General features: G+C 32.4%; 4 protein-coding genes across 4 annotated transcripts; 1 reads left to right on the forward strand and 3 right to left on the reverse strand.

Moving 5' to 3' along the window:
• Positions 1 to 8,711: 8,711 nt before the first annotated feature.
• LOC105208794 (adenylate cyclase, terminal-differentiation specific) lies at positions 8,712 to 19,507 on the forward strand. The gene is made up of 2 exons (XM_011178832.3): positions 8,712 to 9,249; positions 18,403 to 19,507. The coding sequence occupies exons 1-2, from the start codon at positions 8,857 to 8,859 to the stop codon at positions 19,138 to 19,140; spliced, it is 1,131 nt and encodes a 376-aa protein (XP_011177134.2). The 5' UTR covers positions 8,712 to 8,856; the 3' UTR covers positions 19,141 to 19,507.
• Positions 9,260 to 11,494, reverse strand: LOC105208791 (vitellogenin). Its single transcript, XM_011178829.3, has 2 exons — positions 10,792 to 11,494; positions 9,260 to 10,710 (listed from the first exon to the last, which is right to left on the reverse strand). The coding sequence occupies exons 1-2, from the start codon at positions 10,864 to 10,866 to the stop codon at positions 10,306 to 10,308; spliced, it is 480 nt and encodes a 159-aa protein (XP_011177131.2). The 5' UTR covers positions 10,867 to 11,494; the 3' UTR covers positions 9,260 to 10,305.
• Positions 13,066 to 14,132, reverse strand: LOC105208792 (uncharacterized). Its single transcript, XM_011178830.3, has 2 exons — positions 13,699 to 14,132; positions 13,066 to 13,583 (listed from the first exon to the last, which is right to left on the reverse strand). The coding sequence occupies exons 1-2, from the start codon at positions 13,828 to 13,830 to the stop codon at positions 13,224 to 13,226; spliced, it is 492 nt and encodes a 163-aa protein (XP_011177132.2). The 5' UTR covers positions 13,831 to 14,132; the 3' UTR covers positions 13,066 to 13,223.
• LOC105208793 (uncharacterized) lies at positions 15,149 to 16,441 on the reverse strand. The gene is made up of 2 exons (XM_011178831.3): positions 16,026 to 16,441; positions 15,149 to 15,955 (listed from the first exon to the last, which is right to left on the reverse strand). The coding sequence occupies exons 1-2, from the start codon at positions 16,122 to 16,124 to the stop codon at positions 15,284 to 15,286; spliced, it is 771 nt and encodes a 256-aa protein (XP_011177133.2). The 5' UTR covers positions 16,125 to 16,441; the 3' UTR covers positions 15,149 to 15,283.
• Positions 19,508 to 19,863: the final 356 nt, after the last annotated feature.

The following is a 19,863-nucleotide window of genomic DNA, read 5'->3' on the forward strand; positions in this document are numbered from 1 at the left end:
GAATGTCAATTGGTGCAACGTGAGTTAGAGCAGCGTTCAACAACAAAACTTTTCCCAACTTGAACTACCTGTGTTTCAGAAAGTTTCACAAAAACTTTTTAAACGAATTATTCACTCAGAAAAATATTAAAAATATTCAACATATTTTTATGAGCCTTTTAATCGGCTACTAAGGTGTGCATGTCTCTACATTTATATTATATATCTAGAATTATTTTATAGCAACATAACAGTAGAGACTTTTGATATGGCAGCATATGTATGTAGTTTGGTGAATGCACATCCAAGAATACTTCTTCGCCAGGCTTCAGCAACAACTTTTATAGCTGAAAACTTTTTATTGTGTGTCTTAGTAAGTTTCATTTATATACGCTTGTCATACACCCACAGTTTTCTTCTTTGGTTAATGCTTTCCTTCTATTAAAGTTGTATTATTGGACTAGTAAGTTTTCACTTATACTTTAACGGCATCATGACTAGCATTCGACTTTTCTATTTTTAGTATTTTGAAAAAGCAAGAAAGTTAATTTAATGTACAGTTTTTAAAATTAAAGTTATATATGTATTTCAGTGTAATCAAATGCAAAAACTTCATCATTGTCTGAATTTCCATATAAATGGGATCAAAGGTAGGTGTCTTGACTAAAATTTTATATACTTAGTGTTGCCTACATTTAGGGGGTACGTGCATTCATAGAAGAAACAACATAAAAGATAGAAGACCATCGAGCAAAGCGAACTAAAATAATATTTTAATAATTCATTCATATTATCTGTATAGAAAATTGCGTAAATAATAAAAAACGGTTGGCAAGTCCATTAAAAAATAAAATATTTTCATTATATAACAATTCTGAAAGAAAAAAAATTAATTTTAGTTTTAATTTTAATTTTAATTTTAATTTTAATTTTAATTTTAATTTTAATTTTAATTTTAATTTTAATTTTAATTTTAATTTTAATTTTAATTTTAATTTTAATTTTAATTTTAATTTTAATTTTAATTTTAATTTTAATTTTAATTTTAATTTTAATTTTAATTTTAATTTTAATTTTAATTTTAATTTTAATTTTAATTTTAATTTTAATTTTAATTTTAATTTTAATTTTAATTTTAATTTTAATTTTAATTTTAATTTTAATTTTAATTTTAATTTTAATTTTAATTTTAATTTTAATTTTAATTTTAATTTTAATTTTAATTTTAATTTTAATTTTAATTTTAATTTTAATTTTAATTTTAATTTTAATTTTAATTTTAATTTTAATTTTAATTTTAATTTTAATTTTAATTTTAATTTTAATTTTAATTTTAATTTTAATTTTAATTTTAATTTTAATTTTAATTTTAATTTTAATTTTAATTTTAATTTTAATTTTAATTTTAATTTTAATTTTAATTTTAATTTTAATTTTAATTGTAATTGTAATTGTAATTGTAATTTTAATTTTAATTTTAATTTTAATTTTAATTTTAATTTTAATTTTAATTTCAATTTTAATTTTAATTTTAATTTTAATTTTAATTTTAATTTTAATTTTAATTTTAATTTTAATTTTAATTTTAATTTTAATTTTAATTTTAATTTTAATTTTAATTTTAATTTTAATTTTAATTTTAATTTTAATTTTAATTTTAATTTTAATTTTAATTTTAATTTTAATTTTAATTTTAATTTTAATTTTAATTTTAATTTTAATTTTAATTTTAATTTTAATTTTAATTTTAATTTTAATTGTAATTGTAATTTTAATTTTAATTTTAATTTTAATTTTAATTTTAATTTTAATTTTAATTTTAATTTTAATTTTAATATTTTAATTTTAATTTTAATTTTAATTAATTTTAATTTTAATTTTAATTTTAATTTTAATTTTAATTTTAATTTTAATTTTAATTTTAATTTTAATTTTAATATTAATTTTAATTTTAATTTTAATTTTAATTTTAATTTTAATTTTAATTTTAATTTTAATTTTAATTTTAATTTTAATTAATTTTAATTTTAATTTTAATTTTAATTTTAATTTTAATTTTAATTTTAATTTTAATTTTAATTTTAATTTTAATTTTAATTTTAATTTTAATTTTAATTTTAATTTTAATTTTAATTTTAATTTTAATTAATTTTAATTTTAATTTTAATTTTAATTTTAATTTTAATTTTAATTTTAATTTTAATTTTAATTTTAATTTTAATTTTAATTTTAATTTTAATTTTAATTTTAATTTTAATTTTAATTTTAATTTTAATTTTAATTTTAATTTTAATTTTAATTTTAATTTTAATTTTAATTTTAATTTTAATTTTAATTTTAATTTTAATTTCAATTTTAATTTTAATTTTAATTTTAATTTTAATTTTAATTTTAATTTTAATTTTAATTTTAATTTTTAGTTTTAATTTTAATTTTATTTTTGATTTTAATTTTGTTCGGTTAAATTTTGTTTTTTTTTTTTTTGTTAACCAGATGGCAACTCCATTCATTTTTTTAAGATCTACTGTTTTACACAAATATTGTAGTATTGATTTATTTCATGTTTTTATTTATTTTATTAATGTTTTTATTAATTTTATTTTCAACAGGTGGCAACTCTAAACCTAAAAAAAATTATTTCCAAATCGAATAAATATTAAAAGAAAATTTTCATATTTGCTGACGGTTTGTTTACTGCAATTTACTGCCTGCGTGACGCAATTTTGTTGCGTAACCGAATTTCGTTGCAGTCGGACGCTTTTGTTACTATGCTAAATGAAGTTAAATTGACATTGAATAAATACTTTTTTAATATAAAATGTAGTGATTACTTTATCTCTAACAAAAAATCTTTTGGCAACCCATATTGAGCGTGTCTTTTGCTAGTGAACAAGTGATTAACGTGCTTGTCAAGCGTAATTTATTGACATACGCATAAAAGCAATTTTTAACACCTCAATCAGCAGTAAAAACCAAAAAAAGAAACACAATTGCGCCTCCCCCACTCATTATGCTGACTTTGCGTATTTGAGCCAATATTTCTGCATAAAACAATAAATATATATGTGTTGAAACAACGACATATGTAGATTGCGGTCATGTTTGTAGCTGATAAATATGTGGTTCAGATTTTGAGTGCTTGCCGCTGCACATTCGCACTTGGATTTCAGCCAAAATGGCAATTACTTGGCAGCCGCAAAGTCTGCTGCGTGTAAGCATATGCAAGTGGATTCGTCGTGTTAGATAAAATTTATGCGGTCACAATTTTGCATAATGTGGGTCAGATGAAGTCACTACAGCAGCAATTGCCAGGCTGATGTACGAGTGTAAAGTATTTCGGAAATAATATATATGGAAATGAAGGTGCAGCTCACATCCTCCTTGATTTGCGTCTTAATTGAGTAAGACAAATGCGAGAGCTGTGCAACATATTGGTTTGCATGACACTAATCACGTTGGATTTGTGGCTAAATCATTAGCATATCTTTGAGTATAGTTGATAAAGTTGAACGGAAATCTATTTTCGCATAAAAATGCAATTTGAGGTTATGCTAAAATCAAATTATTCATGGAGTGTGCTGAAATGAAACTCATATTTGATGTACTCTCGACGTTCTATCCAAGTATTAGAGTCTGAAATATAAAATATAATATAAATATATACGCATAAGATAAGCTTTCATATATTAGTCGTCATCGATTCGGTATTTCTCTGCTCGCTAATTTCATTAAACTATTTTAACCCCTTGCTTAAATACTGGCAGCTTCCTTCCCCTTGCGGAGGAAGAAAGATCAAATTTCATACGGAATCATTAAATCCATATTTGTGTTCCATATATTTGAGTGGGAAAAAAAAATATTTTAAAATTAGCTCATTGAATTTCGCTGTGAGAATCTCGATAACCTTTTCCCCTTTTAGTATATTATGAATTGTATTTCAATCCTTAAAACATATTTGAATATAGCCTAACATCATCATGGTTTTATCTCCTCAATGACATCAATTATCTCGGGTTTCATTTGAATGGGAAAAAGTCGAAGAAAATAAAGTGAGCAAAAAATTCAGTCAATCCATTTCAAGGTTCAACCCTTTAAACTCGCCTAGTTTAGGTTAGATTAGGTTCTATAGCGGGTAATAAAGGAGGTAACACACTTAGACTCTAAATGACAATACTTTGTGACGTTTGTTTGTTGATTGTTTCAGTCTAAGCTATTACCAAAACGACCGTAAAGAGTAGCCCGAACTAACGAAGTGTGCTCATCTAATTGCTGAGATATTTTAACTTCCATACACCCTCCAGCATAGACTCAATAAGTTTATTAGTGGTACTTTTTTGTTTTACTAGCTAACTTTGGCCCTATTCTGCCTATTAAGAATTTTTAGATTTATGCTTCATATAAAGTTTGACAATAAAATCGAAAAATTTCATTGAACTATAACTTTAGTCAAAATTTTTGACATTATTTAATCTTTTGTACAAGAATCTCTTTGTTGTAGAAGAAGTGAAGTTGTAAAGACGCACTTTGGTAAATCTCTAGTATCTTGTAAATTATTTAAATGTTTATTATATATTTGATATTTGCAGTCCCATTGGTAAGCCTCCTTATTTGTTGTCTTAACGCCTAAGACCGCACTTAAATATTTTGCTTACCAAACAAATCTCTTTTAAATTTGACTTTATTTGCTACATTTATGTTTAAGCTACAAACAGATCCCTATTTATTATTTTTAAGACGCGCACATGACAAACGAACAAACGAAGCGAAAAACAAACAAATTACGCTTATTTTGAGACAATTGTTGCGTATGGCATTAGCTTGACAACTCAATGACGAACTTCAAATCTCCATTTCGAGGCCAAATGCCAAGATTAATGCTATGCTTTTTGTTGTTATTGTTGGCTTTTTATTTTTTATTTAATGCGATTTTTAAGTAGCGAAAAATTGCAGAAAAATGCCTAAATAATGTGCGATGGCAAAGTGGCAATGCGAAAGTGGTGTGTGGTGAGCGACAAATCGCATTAAAAATGCAAACAACGCGAAAGGAATTTGAAAATCTCTTGGCTTATGCAGCGCGGAAATGTACGACGGGCAACCAAAATAAATGCAAATCAAATGTAATTCAATGCAAACAAAGGCACACACACACACACACACTCCCGCAGACATGCATAGAGTAGAAGTGGTGAAACCGATTGCGTGCGACAGCAGCAGATAGACGGACGAAAGAAATCCAATTTACTATATATTTCGCAAGTGACACTCACTTCCTACTCCCCAGCCCAATGAACGTGCTAATCAAGAATGTATATGTGAGTATGTATGTGTATCTATGTGTGCCTGTTTGTGTTAGTAATAACAATACAAATAACCACAAATGAGCAGCGAAAATAATAATAATAAAGCGGCGAAAAAAGCGCACGCGGCAAAGCCATTAAGAAACGGCAGTAAAGCAGCTTTTGTATATGTGTATGTGTATGTATGTCTGTATGTATGTATGTGTAAGAACATTAAATAAGCGAGAAAAGAAGGCAAATAAATGCCAAAGCAACGAACAACAAGCAACAATGCACGTAAAGTCAATTGTGGCGGATTTAGTTAATATGTACGCGCTTTGTTTTTGCCCGCAGCACTTGTTGTTGTTGTTGTTGTTATTCACTTACTTTTTTATGTATTTTTTTTTTTGCTATTGTGTTGATTTTTGGTAGCAGGAGTATGACATAAGTTCACAAACCAAACTGACCACGGCCACTGAATTCCAAATCGTTGTAGGCGCTTTTTCGGCAAAAGCGTCGCACGTAGCAAAAGCAACAGCAGCAACAACAGCAAGTAACAGTAGCAAGAAACAATAACGAGTAACAGACAGGCAGACAGTCAACGCGTGCGTTTGTCAGTGTATGCAATTTATTGGCTTAAATGCGCACGTGACTGGCATGCAGCGCACGCCGTATGTAGCTCTCGTAGCTACCAAAACGCCGCGCAATGCAAGTGTGCGCAGGCGCTACGTTGACGGTTAGTCGCTTAACACTGGCAGTCATTATAGTGTAATAGTTGCAGCGATTGAAAGGGAAATGTAATGAAACGATGGTATATTTAGCACTCGAGCGCTAATTCACGTCACTTCAATTCGTGTGTGTGCTGTGGTGGCTATAATTACTAGGGCGGCTCGTTTTGACTATTACCAAAATAAATGGAAATCGGTTTTATATGTACATATTAGTATTCAAATTGATTCTTAGAACCAATACTGATTAAATCTCTATTAGAAGACATTTAGATCAACTAATTAGATGGAAGCTCAAGTTGGAAAGGATGATGAAAAGTATTTACATTTACTGCATAGAAAATTAAAAAAACATATATAAAATTATTCAGTTAAACATATGAAGGATTCTATATTTCTTTTGTCTCGCCTTCAAATTTCTTCGGACTCTCACACTCACTCTTTGAAAGAAAAACAGCTCCTCCCTGTATTTTTAAGAAATAACTACCGTTTTGCGCTTCCATCAAGACAAAGAAACATCGAACAGGTAGAACGAAGGTCTGTACAAGTTTTAAATTATTTAGAAAAATTTATTCCAATTAACCATTACAAATTAGGCTTTGTGCAGAGTTTTAAGCAGGAAGCTTAAATATTTGGCTTTTGGATAATGGCATGGTTAGGTCAACGGGAAGACCTCCGCAACGGCAGAATGTCTCACTTAGACAACTTCGACTGTCCTTTGTGACACCCAAATACTCCTGACGGATCGCCAAGACTCCAATATGGCATAGTAAAACGTATTCACATATAATTTTACACGATTCCCAATTTTATCATATCATTACTTTATTTTTTTTTTATTTGAAATTCGTAGGTTCAAATATCTCAAAACAGTATTTTCTATAATTCTTGAATTTACGTTTTTTACTATATTATTTACAATATATTTTTACAGACCGACCCGCTCTAATGCACATAAAATTTATAAATAAAATTGTAGGGAATTAACCAAATTAAATATAGTAAAAAAAAAAAAAATAAACAAATTTGTAAAAAGGTCGTTAATGCAAGACCAAATAAAAAGTTTCGGAGCTTCCAAGGTTCGGACAAAAATAATATTATATAACAGTGTAAATTATAGTAATAGTGCGTGGGTGTATAGTAAATTATTTTTTAAAATGCGAAAGGGCTATAGTCTCATGGTTAATCAGATAAAAAGGTACCCTAGGCGCTGAGCTCGATGAAAGTGAGTATGCTTTCTCTTATATTTTTGAAAGTTATGATTAAATTTTAGAAAAAAAATTGCGAATCACCGATATTTTCGATAAAAAAAATTTACCTCCGGCGCTGACGTTCTGACATTCGGTATCTGGAGTCTTCAAAAGTTATAGTCCGATTTCGAAAAATTTTAGATGCCCGATGTCATACCTCTAAAGCTATATTTTTGCAATGTTTTATTCAATATATTCACTGGTGCTTGATTTATAGTATATTGTAAAGGGAAAGAATCAGATGGAGTACAAAATTGTAAAGTAGGAACATTGGGAAATACATTAGTGTGATTATAAAACAATTTGACCCATTTTCAAACCGTAGCATTAGGATATCGGAGGAAATATTACGTATTACCCGTATTCGGGTGGAATTGGTCGAGTGGTTCTGAAGATATACTTTTTGACCCAGAAATGAACCTTGCCACAAAATTATTATATTCTGTATTCTGTAAGGATCTTAGAATAATTTGAGCCAACTATTTTACTGGTCCTATCCTAAAACTATTTGGTCATATTGATGTTTGCTGAAACGAGGGTTTGTTGAAGTTTTTTATAGAGATAAACATATCAATAGTCGTAGAGACACAAGGAGGTTTATGTATGTGTCTGAAAATCTTATCGAATAGACTTCAAAGTTGTTTGGAAGATCTTGTTGACTTTCCTACACTTTCAGATATACAGATAATCTAGCGGTAATAGTTCATGAGGCTTCGTTAATAGATTAGATCTAACTACAGTAGTTTTGTGACTTCCTAAGCTCGTGTCTTTAATTATCAAAGTAGGATCTCTATCTCAGAGATTAGCCATAAAATCTAATCCAACTTAAAATCGGAGTAAACTTTCAGTTGAAGATTGTGCCAGAATGATATAACTTTACATCAATTTCGCCAACAAGTGGAAGTGCAAGACCAGCTTAAATTCATTCAATAGCTAAATATCATTCGTTGTTCAATATTTGTAAAGAAATTACCAGAAGAAATACTATTTACACTACTTAGTCTACGCACAATTTATTACCAAATGTGTTGATATATTTAAGAAAATGTAATTAAACGCAACAAAATAAAATGTAAATCGAGCTAACGTAATACTTTTCCAAAAAGAGAGATTAATCCGCTTATCATATACATTGGTGCTTATTGGTAATAACCCTGCACAATCCGATTAAAAACCAATCGATAAGAAATAAAAGCAAAAAAATAAATAAAATTCAATATTCAATGCAGAGCACACGGGGTAAGCCCACTCTCTGCACACTAATGGCGGCTTATTAGGCATGGCGATACATTTTCGGCTGCTTACACATTCCGCGCACATTACCACACGACCGCAATGACGACGACGACTTAGCGACTTAGCGACTTAACGACTTACTTAGCCAGCCATTCATTCGCACTCGCATTCTGCGGCAGCAAGTACATAATAGTACAACAAAAGCAAGCGCGAAGACGGCTAAAATTAAGTTGATATAAAACCAAAAACCACAAAAGCGCCAGCGCCAATCAGTTGTCGTATTAAACGCGAGCACATTGTCGTTGTTTACCGCCCAAGCAACCGAACCGAAATAACAGTTAACCCCAAGTTATATAAATCAAAACACAAAAAAAGGATTCATTAACCATGGCTCGTGGTAATTATTCGCACACCGCCGCCATCAAGGTGGCAACGCTCGGTTTGTTCGTCGCCTGCCTGTTGCACGCTTCGTCGGCGCAATTGTCCTACCACACGGATTCTAATTCGAATTCATTCACCCTGAAGACACCGGCGCTGCAGCAGAGCTTCTCGCGCGTGTTTGGTGGTCAACAGCAACAACAACAACGCCAGCAGGCATCACCTTTTGCCCAACAACTGCAGCAATTCGGCGCCCAGCCACTGTCACAGCCACAATTGCAACAACAACAGTATGCGCAACCACAACAACGATTACAACAATACGCGCAACCACAACAACAACAATATGTGCAGCCACAACAACAGCATTACGCTCAACCACAACAATATTCCCAAGCACAGGTGAGTAGTGTTTGTGTGTTCGGTCTTTGTATCGTCTAATCCGATTTGTAACGGTTGTTCACATCGCGATTACGTTGGATGTATGTAATGGTGGAAATTTTTATAAACAATTAGCAAAAAAGCTGTGTGTGGGAGATTTGTGTTTGTAACGGTAGTTTTGTGAGAAGAGACGTTGTAAAAAACTATATTAGAGCCGGATTTTGATCAAGGTCTTCAGATTGTTAGCGTCTCATAAGGTTCCCCGAACTATATTCATTAAATCAGTGCATTACTCGCTTTATAAATCGAAACCATTAATTTGAGGACTATATCTAAATATCGGGAATATCACCCCAACGATGAAGATTATATAGTAGTTCAACCTAGTTTTAGGAAAGCTTCAACCATCCTTGCTGTATTTTATAGACCATAAAGATATCCATTTCTAATTTTTGAACAAAATACAGAGTCACAGAATTGAAACCCTACCAGGAACTAAAGGACCTAACCGAACTTCAACTTCATTCGCATAATTTTGTATTCATAGTATTTCTGGGACCTCTTATTACCAAAAGAACTGATAGTCATTGTAACAATGTTAACCAAGGATCTCTGACTCGTTGATATGGACCTCAGACCTCAGTCATCCTTTACCATTCTCTTTAGCTGAAACCGAACATCAACTTCCGTGACAAAGAAATCACATATCTTCGGTTCATTCATTTTTGTCGAATATATTAGGTTAATGGACAGAGTGTTCCGTGGAAGACAGAATTATTCTCATAAGCTTATGTTCTCTAAGTTCTAAGATCTATTTGATTTCTGTTAGTCCACTAATTTTTTTTTTTTTTAAGATTATTACGTTAATGTATAGAATATTAGGAGGAAGATAGAATTCTACTTCTAAACTTATGTCGATATGGCTTCACTAATTCTACTGGATATCCATCAACAAACACTCGGTTGCTGTACCAATGCAACTCCGAGTACCAGAAATCAATACTCAAAGTTCTTTTCCCTTCCGAAAAAAAAATTTATTTAAATTTGAGATTTCCCAACCGTCGTCATCGCCTAACGTTAATCAGATTCACTCGAAGAGGAAGATGATGAGGACGATGAAGATGACGAAGAGTCGGATGAACTACTCTGCGAAGAACTGTGGCGGGCAGCACGCTTCTTACGTTCCTCAATGTCGAAAGACTCCTCAGGATCAACAAATGGTATACATATTTCATGAGATTTAGGTAATATATAATCCGAATCATCATAGCTTAAGGAATTATCCGCACCCATTGCCGGTGGCTCCACCTCACGTCTGCGTCTACGTCCAGGCATTTTGAGCGCATCGCCAAAACCGAATGCCATATCATTGCTTACCTTGGCGCCCATAAACTCGAATTCCTTTTGATCGCGTGTGGCTGCACCATTCTCGAATACCTCCTTCACTTGGCCCATCAGCATGAGGGCGCCAGTTTGGAAGTCCTTACGGTGTTGCAATTAAAATAATTGTGTTCATTTAGAATATGTTTTGGATTATCTGGTGTATGAAAAGTATGAAACAACCTGTGGTCCGGGCAGCGGCGCAGTGTGAACGCAGCAAAATGCAACACTGTGCAGTAGAATTATGAGCTTTTGCATTCTCCGTCCGTCTGTTTTGATTGCGCAAAAGTGACTGTGCGGAATGTGCTAATTTATAAACGCATGTAAGTTCGTTTGGCCTTCGTGCAATTGATGAATAGTGATGATTTGTGGCAATTAAATGCATTCTGATTGGCATCTCCTTTTTAATTGCTTGCGGTGGGAAAATGCTTTCTGATGATAATTATTATTTTGGGGGTTGAGAGCGAATCATGAATCAAGTGAGTGATCAATTAAATAGAGAGAGGTTGGAAAAAGGCAGAGCCATATATTACAAACCCTTTTCATTCCTTAACATTGTATTTCAAAGCGTTCGCAATAAAACCAAAAATAATATCCTCAAAATTTGAAAATTATTTATTAACTAAAATCAAAATATTCATTTAATTTTTTTTTAATTAAGAAACTAAATTAATTTCCACTGCATTAAATTTAGTTAATTCAAAGCAGTCAAATAAGCCACAGCTCTTCATTAATTGAAATATTAGTTCATTGCGGTATTGTACTTAATTTCCGTAGAAATTTTTTATCAAAAAAACAAATTTACAGTTAATAAAAAACCATGTGCCAAAGGAAGCTGTTGGTAACACGCAAATAATACCAAACACATATTATCTCTTTACATAGAAATTCAATTTAATAATAATCAATTTCGGTGCTAAATCATTATCGTGGTAATGCAATTAAGTACTTATAGCTATTTAATTACTGGCATTCCTATTTCCGTTTCATTTTGATATTGCGTGTGCGATTATCGACACTTTGACTCTGTGCAAATATGACTAGTGGAGGAAGTAGATGAGTGTAGTACATAGAAATTTCCGTTATTAAACGGACATGCAGCTATTTCATTTGGAGATTATATTGAAATGATTAGCAGTAATTATTGGTAATGAAATTTATGTATTATTGGATAATATATTGCACATAGCTTTAGTGAGAGTACAGAAATATGGATAACCTTTGAGGTTTAGATAGTAATAGAATACCTTACAAAGAAACAGCAGAAATATTATAAATACAATACTTTGAAACCTACTAACCTACCTCGAATAAGAAAGCTTATTAAAAATAATTAAATCTAGATGATGTTGCTAAAGGCACGAAACGATAATTTTCATATATCTAAATTCTATGTTATTTTAATGTTTTTTTTTATAAAACATTCAAAAACATGTGAAGGACATAATAAATATGTCCGATAATTTTCGAGATTCCGAAAATAAGTTTCAGGTCAGTCCTCTCACAATCGAGCATCTGAATAATGTCATATTGTCATAAACACACCAGACAATTTTCGGAATCACGAAAATATTTCTACCGAATCCCGAAATTTGGGTTTGATTTTCTGTTCGTTATGTAAAATAAAATCATTCAAAACACATGGCAAGAAAACATTAAATACATTTGTTCGATAATTTTCGGAATCCCGAAAAAATTCCAAACCCGAAATTTCGAAATTCCCAAAATTGTTTATAAAAAAGTTTGAAGGTAGCACATGTCAGAGTAATCGAGCACCAGCACTTCAATAATGCCATAATTTTCGGGATCCCGAAAAAATTCCAATCTCGAAATTTCGAAATTCCAAAAATGTTACGTAAAAAAGTTGGAGATAGCAGAAGTCAGATATCTGATAATTTTCAAATACCAAAATTCCGGTTTGCTTGTTATTTAAATTAAAGTTATGTTCAAAATGTCAAGTACGTAATATCCAATCCCGAAATTTCGAAATTAGAAAAAATCTACATAAAAAAGTTTCAGATCAGCTATATAATAATCGAGCACATAAATATTGACATTGGATTAAAAATCATTCGACAAGTTTAAGGATCCCGAAGCAATTCCGCTCAAATGCCGAAATATCAGTTAGTTTTTCTGTTCATTATGTAAACCAAAATTATTCGAAAAACATGTCAAGGACGTAGGAAAATATTATTTTCCAAACTAGAAATTTCGGTATTCCAAAAATTTTACGTAAAAAAGTTGAAAAAAGCAGAAGTCAGTTATCTCAAAATCGAGCACTCAAATAATGGGATTTTAGCAGTATTTCGAGCAAATTTTTTATCAGTGAAAAACAAACAACTAAAATCGATAACTATCGTTATTGAAGTCTACATACCAGGTCAATAACTAATTTCAACGTATCCCTTATTAAATTGTAAACAATTAAGATGAAATGATCCTAACGAAATCATACAAAGCGAGATGAAATAATATGATAAACATTTATTAAGGAAAAATTAGTTTTCGAAAATCTTCTGTACAAATTTCCTACAAAATTTCATTATAAACAACTGTATGTATACCTATACTCATACTTAACTCACACTTTATAAGTACCACCAGTGCTACTTCGCTTAGCCATCACCTGCGTTGGGTGCGAACAAGTTCATAATAGAGCCAATGGCATTCAAGATAAACTGAATCACCGACTGAAACATATCGCCAAAATCCATGCCAGCCATATCAACCTCGCCATCGCCACCACTTCCACCGCCAAAATGCATGCGCGACTGCGGTCCACCAGCTTCGCCACCATCATCCACAGCGCGCGCCAAACGCTTGCGGCCGCTCGCCCGGCTGGCTGTCAGCGCTAAATGCTCGCCGTGGCGGCGAAGTGGTGAATCAGCTAGCTGGCCAACGGAAGTTAATAAGGCGTTAAAAGGCTGCGAGCGTCGCGCGTTGTCGTGTTGGCGACCTGCCGACGCTTGTTGAAACTGAAATGAAATACTTTTTATTTTACATCCTTACACAAATTTAAACTATTTAATGTATTTTCATTGAGCGCGCTGAGTCTCTATGTATTTCTCTCTTTGGTAATGAACCACCTACCGACTGTGGTTGACTTTGCTGCCTTAGCTCGACGCCAGCGTGCGTTAAAGTTGCCGTTGTTGCTTTAAAGTACAAAAGGAAACTTAAAACGACAAAGGAAATGCGTAGTGACTTTAATTGTCTGCGTTTCATTTTCGCTTCCAATTATTTTTTTTTATATTTTTATTTTGTAAATATTTATATGTACGCTCGCTTGTTTCCAAGTCGCAACGCCCACGGCCAAAGCTTCCTCGTTAAGTTGCTATGTACTCGGGTTTTCTCCTACTTAATGATGCACCGCCTGCTATGCGGGTTCAATTTCAATTAAATATTCTACGGTATGAAATTCTAATGAAGGCATTTTAAAGCTTTGCTTAAATACGTGGTTTCGTGGTTGTCGATTGTTGTCGTTGTCGCTTAACACGAACATGTGTTGTTGTTTGCAAGGAATTTTAATTGGAGCAAATTAGCGCTGAACATATACATTATACATTGTATGTAGCAGATTTAAAACGATAATTTACATAGCGATTGCCGTAATTAAGGTTCGATAGACTTGAGAGACTTATCCGTCAATTTGATAGTCATGTCACAGAGCGCGCTGTGACATATGAATTAGTTATTACAGGATGCGTCTAATTTAATAATACAGGAAGTAAATTCGTTCTCAGTTGCCGCTATGGAGTGAATTTACTCTCATTTGCGCTCAGAGACTGAAATTTTGGTCGCTAGGCGGTGCTGATTTCATTGCTAGAATATTAAAATACTTCCAAGGATATTGAACGGATTGACATTCCTAAGTGGTATTTATACACAGAATCCACTTTAAATGCGAATGAAGATGGGCAAAACATTCCCATACATATCTGGAGAAAGCCATACAAAAGTCTCAAGATCAAAGCAAATTAGTAGAAAATAAAGTTTAGTGAGAACAATTTGTTTAATAGAGCTATGGATTTGACCTACATCGATATTAATTCGGTTATAATCACTTATTTTGGAAAACAATTACGGGTCTTTCATAGCAAGCCATTTTTGAAGCTCATATGAAGCTATATATGATGAGAAGTACCTTTGTCTCGGAAATGAACTCTTAAAAGTCAAATAAGAGACAAAATGGACCGAACATCTTCTCCTTTTCGCCTTGTTGCTTTTGGCTTTCAACAAATGGACGATTCGAGTGCTTAAAAACTCATCCTGAAAGACTTTTGTTCAAAACAAAAAAATTTAAATTTCACCTCAATTGAACCTTCAACTCCAACCTGTGGAAAACTCTTTCTTTTTTTTTAAGATTATAATATGATATGGAACGTATTTTTCTCAATATTTCAGTGCAATTTTGAGATTAAGATTTGAAGCAACAGAGCTTTGTTTTAACTAGTATCAACTTCATTAGCTATTCTTACTTCACTTGTGATCTAAGGTTATGGCCCTAAAAATAAACTTGTGTTTTCAAGAAATTTTCTATTGGTTTTTTAGAGCTTTCATATATAATACATTTATTTATACAATACTACTTGATTAATTACCTAAAAAACAGAACAGTGTATATCCAAAAAAAAAATAATAATATGCCTACAACCAAAACATTATCCACTACCACACCTTACGACTTCTCATTTTCTGCATAGAAATTGTCCTCCATGCGTTTCATTGCGTCCATTACTGACGCGGCAATATGCTCATACACACGATTCATTTTCTCAGCGAATTGCTGCATATGCGCACGAAATTCCTCTCCAAGCGCCGCTTCTTCACTCTCACCCAAACCCTCGAGATCGGCAGCTTCCGTTTGTCGCCGGCGACGTCCACTACGCTTCTTCGAGTTCCCGGTAGTGCTCTTCTTACCGGCCGCAGCTCTACGCGCCTTCATGCGCCGACGCGCTTCATCCACAATATCCTCAGCACCATCACCACCATCAGCACCGCCACCTGTGCCACCACCACCGGTACCGCCACCACTATGACATGGCGCATTGATATTGCGCATAAGTTTGGTGAACGAAGTCCGTGGTCCAGTTGCCGCTACATCGGCAGGCACCTCGCCGCTGGTGAGCGAACGCTTACGACGCCGACCATACTCATCTGAATCCTCCTCGCTGCTATAGCGACGTTGTATCATCGCCTCGCCCATACCGATTTCGGTCTTTGAGCGCATGCCAATACCAGCGGGCAGTTGGAAGCCGATTTCGTTGCGCGCCGCGGCACCATTCTGTAAGACCTCACCGAATTTCATAGCCACACCTAGTGCGCCAGCGGCCGCCTGCTCGAAGTAGTTCTAAGCGGTGGAGAGAGGAAATTATCTGTTAGTTGTTTGTGTCACTGGTGTCACTGTTTTAGCTGCTTACCTGTGGCGCTGCTGTCACTGTCATTAGCTGCATCAAGCTCCAGCATATCGCTAGAACTCCGAAACTTCTAGTTGGACACGATGGGTTTTCGAACTTCATTTTGTATTATTTTGAGTGTTAGCGTTCCGTTTGCAAAGCATTCCTTCAGCGCGCTTCGGCTGCCGCAAGCCAAATGCAATTTTGAAATATTTATTTATGTCTTTTTGAGTAAATAAATTTTACAAAATATTTTATTCATATTTTTATATCGAAAAAAATAAAAAATGTGTGCGCTGTTAACCGTTATCGCTTCATCGTTGTGACAGCATTTAATTGCTGTCGCGCTGCTTTTGTGCGCCATTGCAAGTGTCATGCAACAGTTCAAAGTATTCGCCTGCATTCCGTACTACACTCATGCCCGACAAATTTGCATAATATGTACCACACACAGAGACATATGTGTATGCATACGCTGCAGATAAGCAATTTGTCAATTTTGTTTGCTCTTCTTCGGTGTTCAGTCGCAAAATGTAAACATTCTTGTTTATCTTTGATCTCAATTCAATTGCCATGAAATTGTTTAATTTCACTGAAAATTAATTGTATGCATTTACATAACATCAGCGCAGTGCTGTGGATAAGTACTTATTGTGTAATGGTAATACAATATTATAATGAAATTGTTGTTGCTTTGACAAGAACTTAAGCACGTTGTTATTGCAAATTGCTTGTTATAAAAGGGATTGTGTAATTTCTGATAAAAAGTGTGACTAAAAACGTGTAAAAATTCGAAAATTTACAAAATATAATAATATCTATTAATTTTGTTACAAATATAAAATAATATGTTATATAAAAAATATAAATTGGTAAAAATATAAGAACATAATACATTAAAAGAAACATTTTTTTGGTTATTAAAAAAATAAAAAAATATTTATGAAAAATATTTTATTTTTTAATATTAAAAAAAATAACTTATTTCATTTTTTTTAATTATTTTTTTTATTTTTTTTTTTTTGTATTTTTTGTTTATTTTTTATTACAAAAAAATATTTTTATATTTTTAAATGTTTAATTTTTTTCTAAAATTTTAAAATTAATTTTATTAACAAAAAATATTTTTCGTAATTTTTTATTAATTAATTAATTTTTTTAATCAAAATTTTCATCATCCTATAATTATTTGTTTAATAATTATATATAGTTAATTATATAATTTTTTATTTTTATTAATTTTTTTTAACTATTTAATTTTTAATATTAAAAAAATAATATTTTTATGATAAAAAATACAACTCAAAAATATAAATTTGAGGAAATTTAACACATTTTCATTAAAATTTTTACACTAAACAACAAAATTTATTCTCAAATTATTATCTGTATTTTTCATTAATAACCCTAAAATGCCTTAGATCGAAATAAAGAATTTGGCAAAGATTAAATTTAAAGTCAAAATATTTTTTTTTTTCATTTTTATTGTAAAATTAAATAAAAAATTGGTTTTATTGATTTGATATTAAAAAAACTATTTACTTCAAACTGAAGGGATTAACAGTCAAAGTCTGAAAGATAATGAAATGAACGTTGGACCTATAATATTTATTTAAGTAGTTTGATTTTTAGGCGTTTCAATAATAAAAAAATCGATATAGCTTTGTGTATCCTAGAGCGAATGAAATTATGGAACTCTAAGAATTCTTAAAAGTTAAGTGCCTTCTTGTTTAGAAACTACTTTTACGACTTCTATTGAATACCCAGTGTCCATATATGTATGCTATAGAATATTTATCTAAAAGTCTTAAATGTTCCCAGATCTATCGTCCAATACGATGTCTTCGGGTAAAACCAGAGTATGAATCTTTAGTAAAACTGTAGCCTGTTGATTAAGGTTAAATAAAATGATGGTTAGTTGATATTTGCAATGGGCCGATGCCAATCCTAGCTTTTAGTTCTATGAATATCTTTAAGAGTTCATCAGCAATCTCTCGCAAAATCACAATCTAAATTTCTATTATACATTCCGATGAGTCACTTATTAACCTCAGGCAGTTCAAGACTGTCCAACAGCAAATATATACTGTCAAAACCTCAAAACCGAACAAAAAATATGAGAAATATTTAAATGTCACAGCGACAAAATTGAAAACTTAACTTTGCTTTTTAATTCTATATCTGTTTTGTTCAATAAATGTTAAATAAAAATAAAAACCCACTAAAAATATCTGTGTACAAAATCATAAGTTCTCAAGAAAATAGAAAAACGCTCCGCAAACCTAATAATACCGTATCCATTTACCAAACGCCGAGATGCATACATCCGAAGTGAACAATTATGTAAAATTAAATCTAAAAAAATAATTTATTTATCTTCTCTCTCACGCTCTCTTTGCAGTACTCGAACGCCGCTGAGGCGCAATCGCCCTACCAACAACAACAAGCGCTGCAATATGCCCAGCAATCATACCCCTACGCCCAGCAGTACGCTACACCAGCCACGCCCACTTACGCTGGCCAGCAAGTCGCACAGGATCATTATGCACAGACGTTGCAACAAATCCAACAGCAACAACAATTACAAGAGCAACTGTTGCAGCAGCAGCAACAGCAACAACAATACGCGACAGCGTCGCCGAAGTCCGCGCAGCCACAGCAAGTCGATCAGCTGCAAGCAGCCTATCTTGCCTACCAACAACAACAGCAGCAACAACAATTGCAACAGCAACAACAATTACAACAGCAGCAACAACAACAACAACAGCAATATGTGAGCCAACAGGACTACCAGCAACAACTGTTGCGTCAACTCTACCAAGAACATCGCCCAACCGCAGCCGCCTTCAACGCGGGCTCCAGCCATCAAACCAGCCCGATCTACACCAGCACCGATTACGCCAACTACATGCAACGCCAACAACAATTGGCTGAACGTCAGTACGCCGCTGCGCCCACAGCCGCCACTTATGCCTCGAATAACGGCTTACGCGGCACATCGCCCATACCACCGACGGTCGGTGCCGGCAGCTCCACCACCACCACCACCACCGAGAAGCTCTTGGGCGTGCAATATTCGCCGTCCGACAAAGTGTCGCACGTCAAATTCTCCAGCGGCAATCTGCAGTACAACTTCTAAGTTGTTGCATGGCATGCTCAACGACTGAGCTCGTGAACCGCGGTGTATGAGTTGAGGTAGCGACTTTTCGGCAATTATGTTCCTCGAAATTTTTTTTCGGTTTTTGGTGGAAAATTAAATCGTAAGAAACGCACAAAGGCTACAGTGTAGTCTCACTGCACTTCGTACACTTTGCGAGCTAAAAAAAAAATATGAAATTGAGTGCCTTTTCGAAACATTAAATTTTTATTTATAGCAACAGTCATCTAAATTTAAGTTCCCTTCTTTATTTAATTTATGCAGCTAGTGAAAATTCTAAAAATTGTTCGATTAGATATACACTGACTGTTGAACAAATTCCTCGAATAAAATAACATATGAATATGTACTTGAAAATGTCTTATTTTTTCTAATGGAAATCAGGTAAGGAATGTGTTTTCTGGAAAGTATTAAAAAAGTAGTCCCTGCAAACTAGAAATATTGTATCTATATATCTAAAGCATATGCAGTCCGATATTGGCTCAGAGTATCCTCTTCTTGAACTTAAGATCACTTCCGAGACAAGTTCAATTTTATTATTTTAACTTTAGATTTTAGGCACAAAAAATATCTTACCACAATTTTATCGCTTTGAAGAATCACAAAGCTAGATTTCTTCAATTTTGTAGCGAATTTTTCACAGTTCAATATTTAACCGATGAGTTTGGGCTATTGCTTCGTCAAACTTCTGGAAAAAGTCTTTAA

The sequence above is a fragment of the Zeugodacus cucurbitae genome, chromosome 5, assembly GCF_028554725.1.
Source record: "Zeugodacus cucurbitae isolate PBARC_wt_2022May chromosome 5, idZeuCucr1.2, whole genome shotgun sequence".
Classification (NCBI taxonomy): domain Eukaryota; kingdom Metazoa; phylum Arthropoda; class Insecta; order Diptera; family Tephritidae; genus Zeugodacus; species Zeugodacus cucurbitae.

Excerpts from the sequence above, each read along its gene's own strand:
- LOC105208791 (XM_011178829.3), bottom strand. The coding sequence starts at position 10,866 with ATGCAAAAGCTCATAATTCTACTGCACAGTGTTGCATTTTGCTGCGTT. Across the intron at positions 10,711-10,791 it reads CGCCGCTGCCCGGACCACAG|GACTTCCAAACTGGCGCCCT; the intron begins GTTGTTTCATAC and ends CAACACCGTAAG.
- LOC105208793 (XM_011178831.3), bottom strand. The coding sequence starts at position 16,124 with ATGAAGTTCGAAAACCCATCGTGTCCAACTAGAAGTTTCGGAGTTCTA. Across the intron at positions 15,956-16,025 it reads CAGTGACAGCAGCGCCACAG|AACTACTTCGAGCAGGCGGC; the intron begins GTAAGCAGCTAA and ends TCCACCGCTTAG.
- LOC105208794 (XM_011178832.3), top strand. The coding sequence starts at position 8,857 with ATGGCTCGTGGTAATTATTCGCACACCGCCGCCATCAAGGTGGCAACG. Across the intron at positions 9,250-18,402 it reads AACAATATTCCCAAGCACAG|TACTCGAACGCCGCTGAGGC; the intron begins GTGAGTAGTGTT and ends CTCTCTTTGCAG.
- LOC105208792 (XM_011178830.3), bottom strand. The coding sequence starts at position 13,830 with ATGAAACGCAGACAATTAAAGTCACTACGCATTTCCTTTGTCGTTTTA. Across the intron at positions 13,584-13,698 it reads AGCAAAGTCAACCACAGTCG|TTTCAACAAGCGTCGGCAGG; the intron begins GTAGGTGGTTCA and ends ATTTCATTTCAG.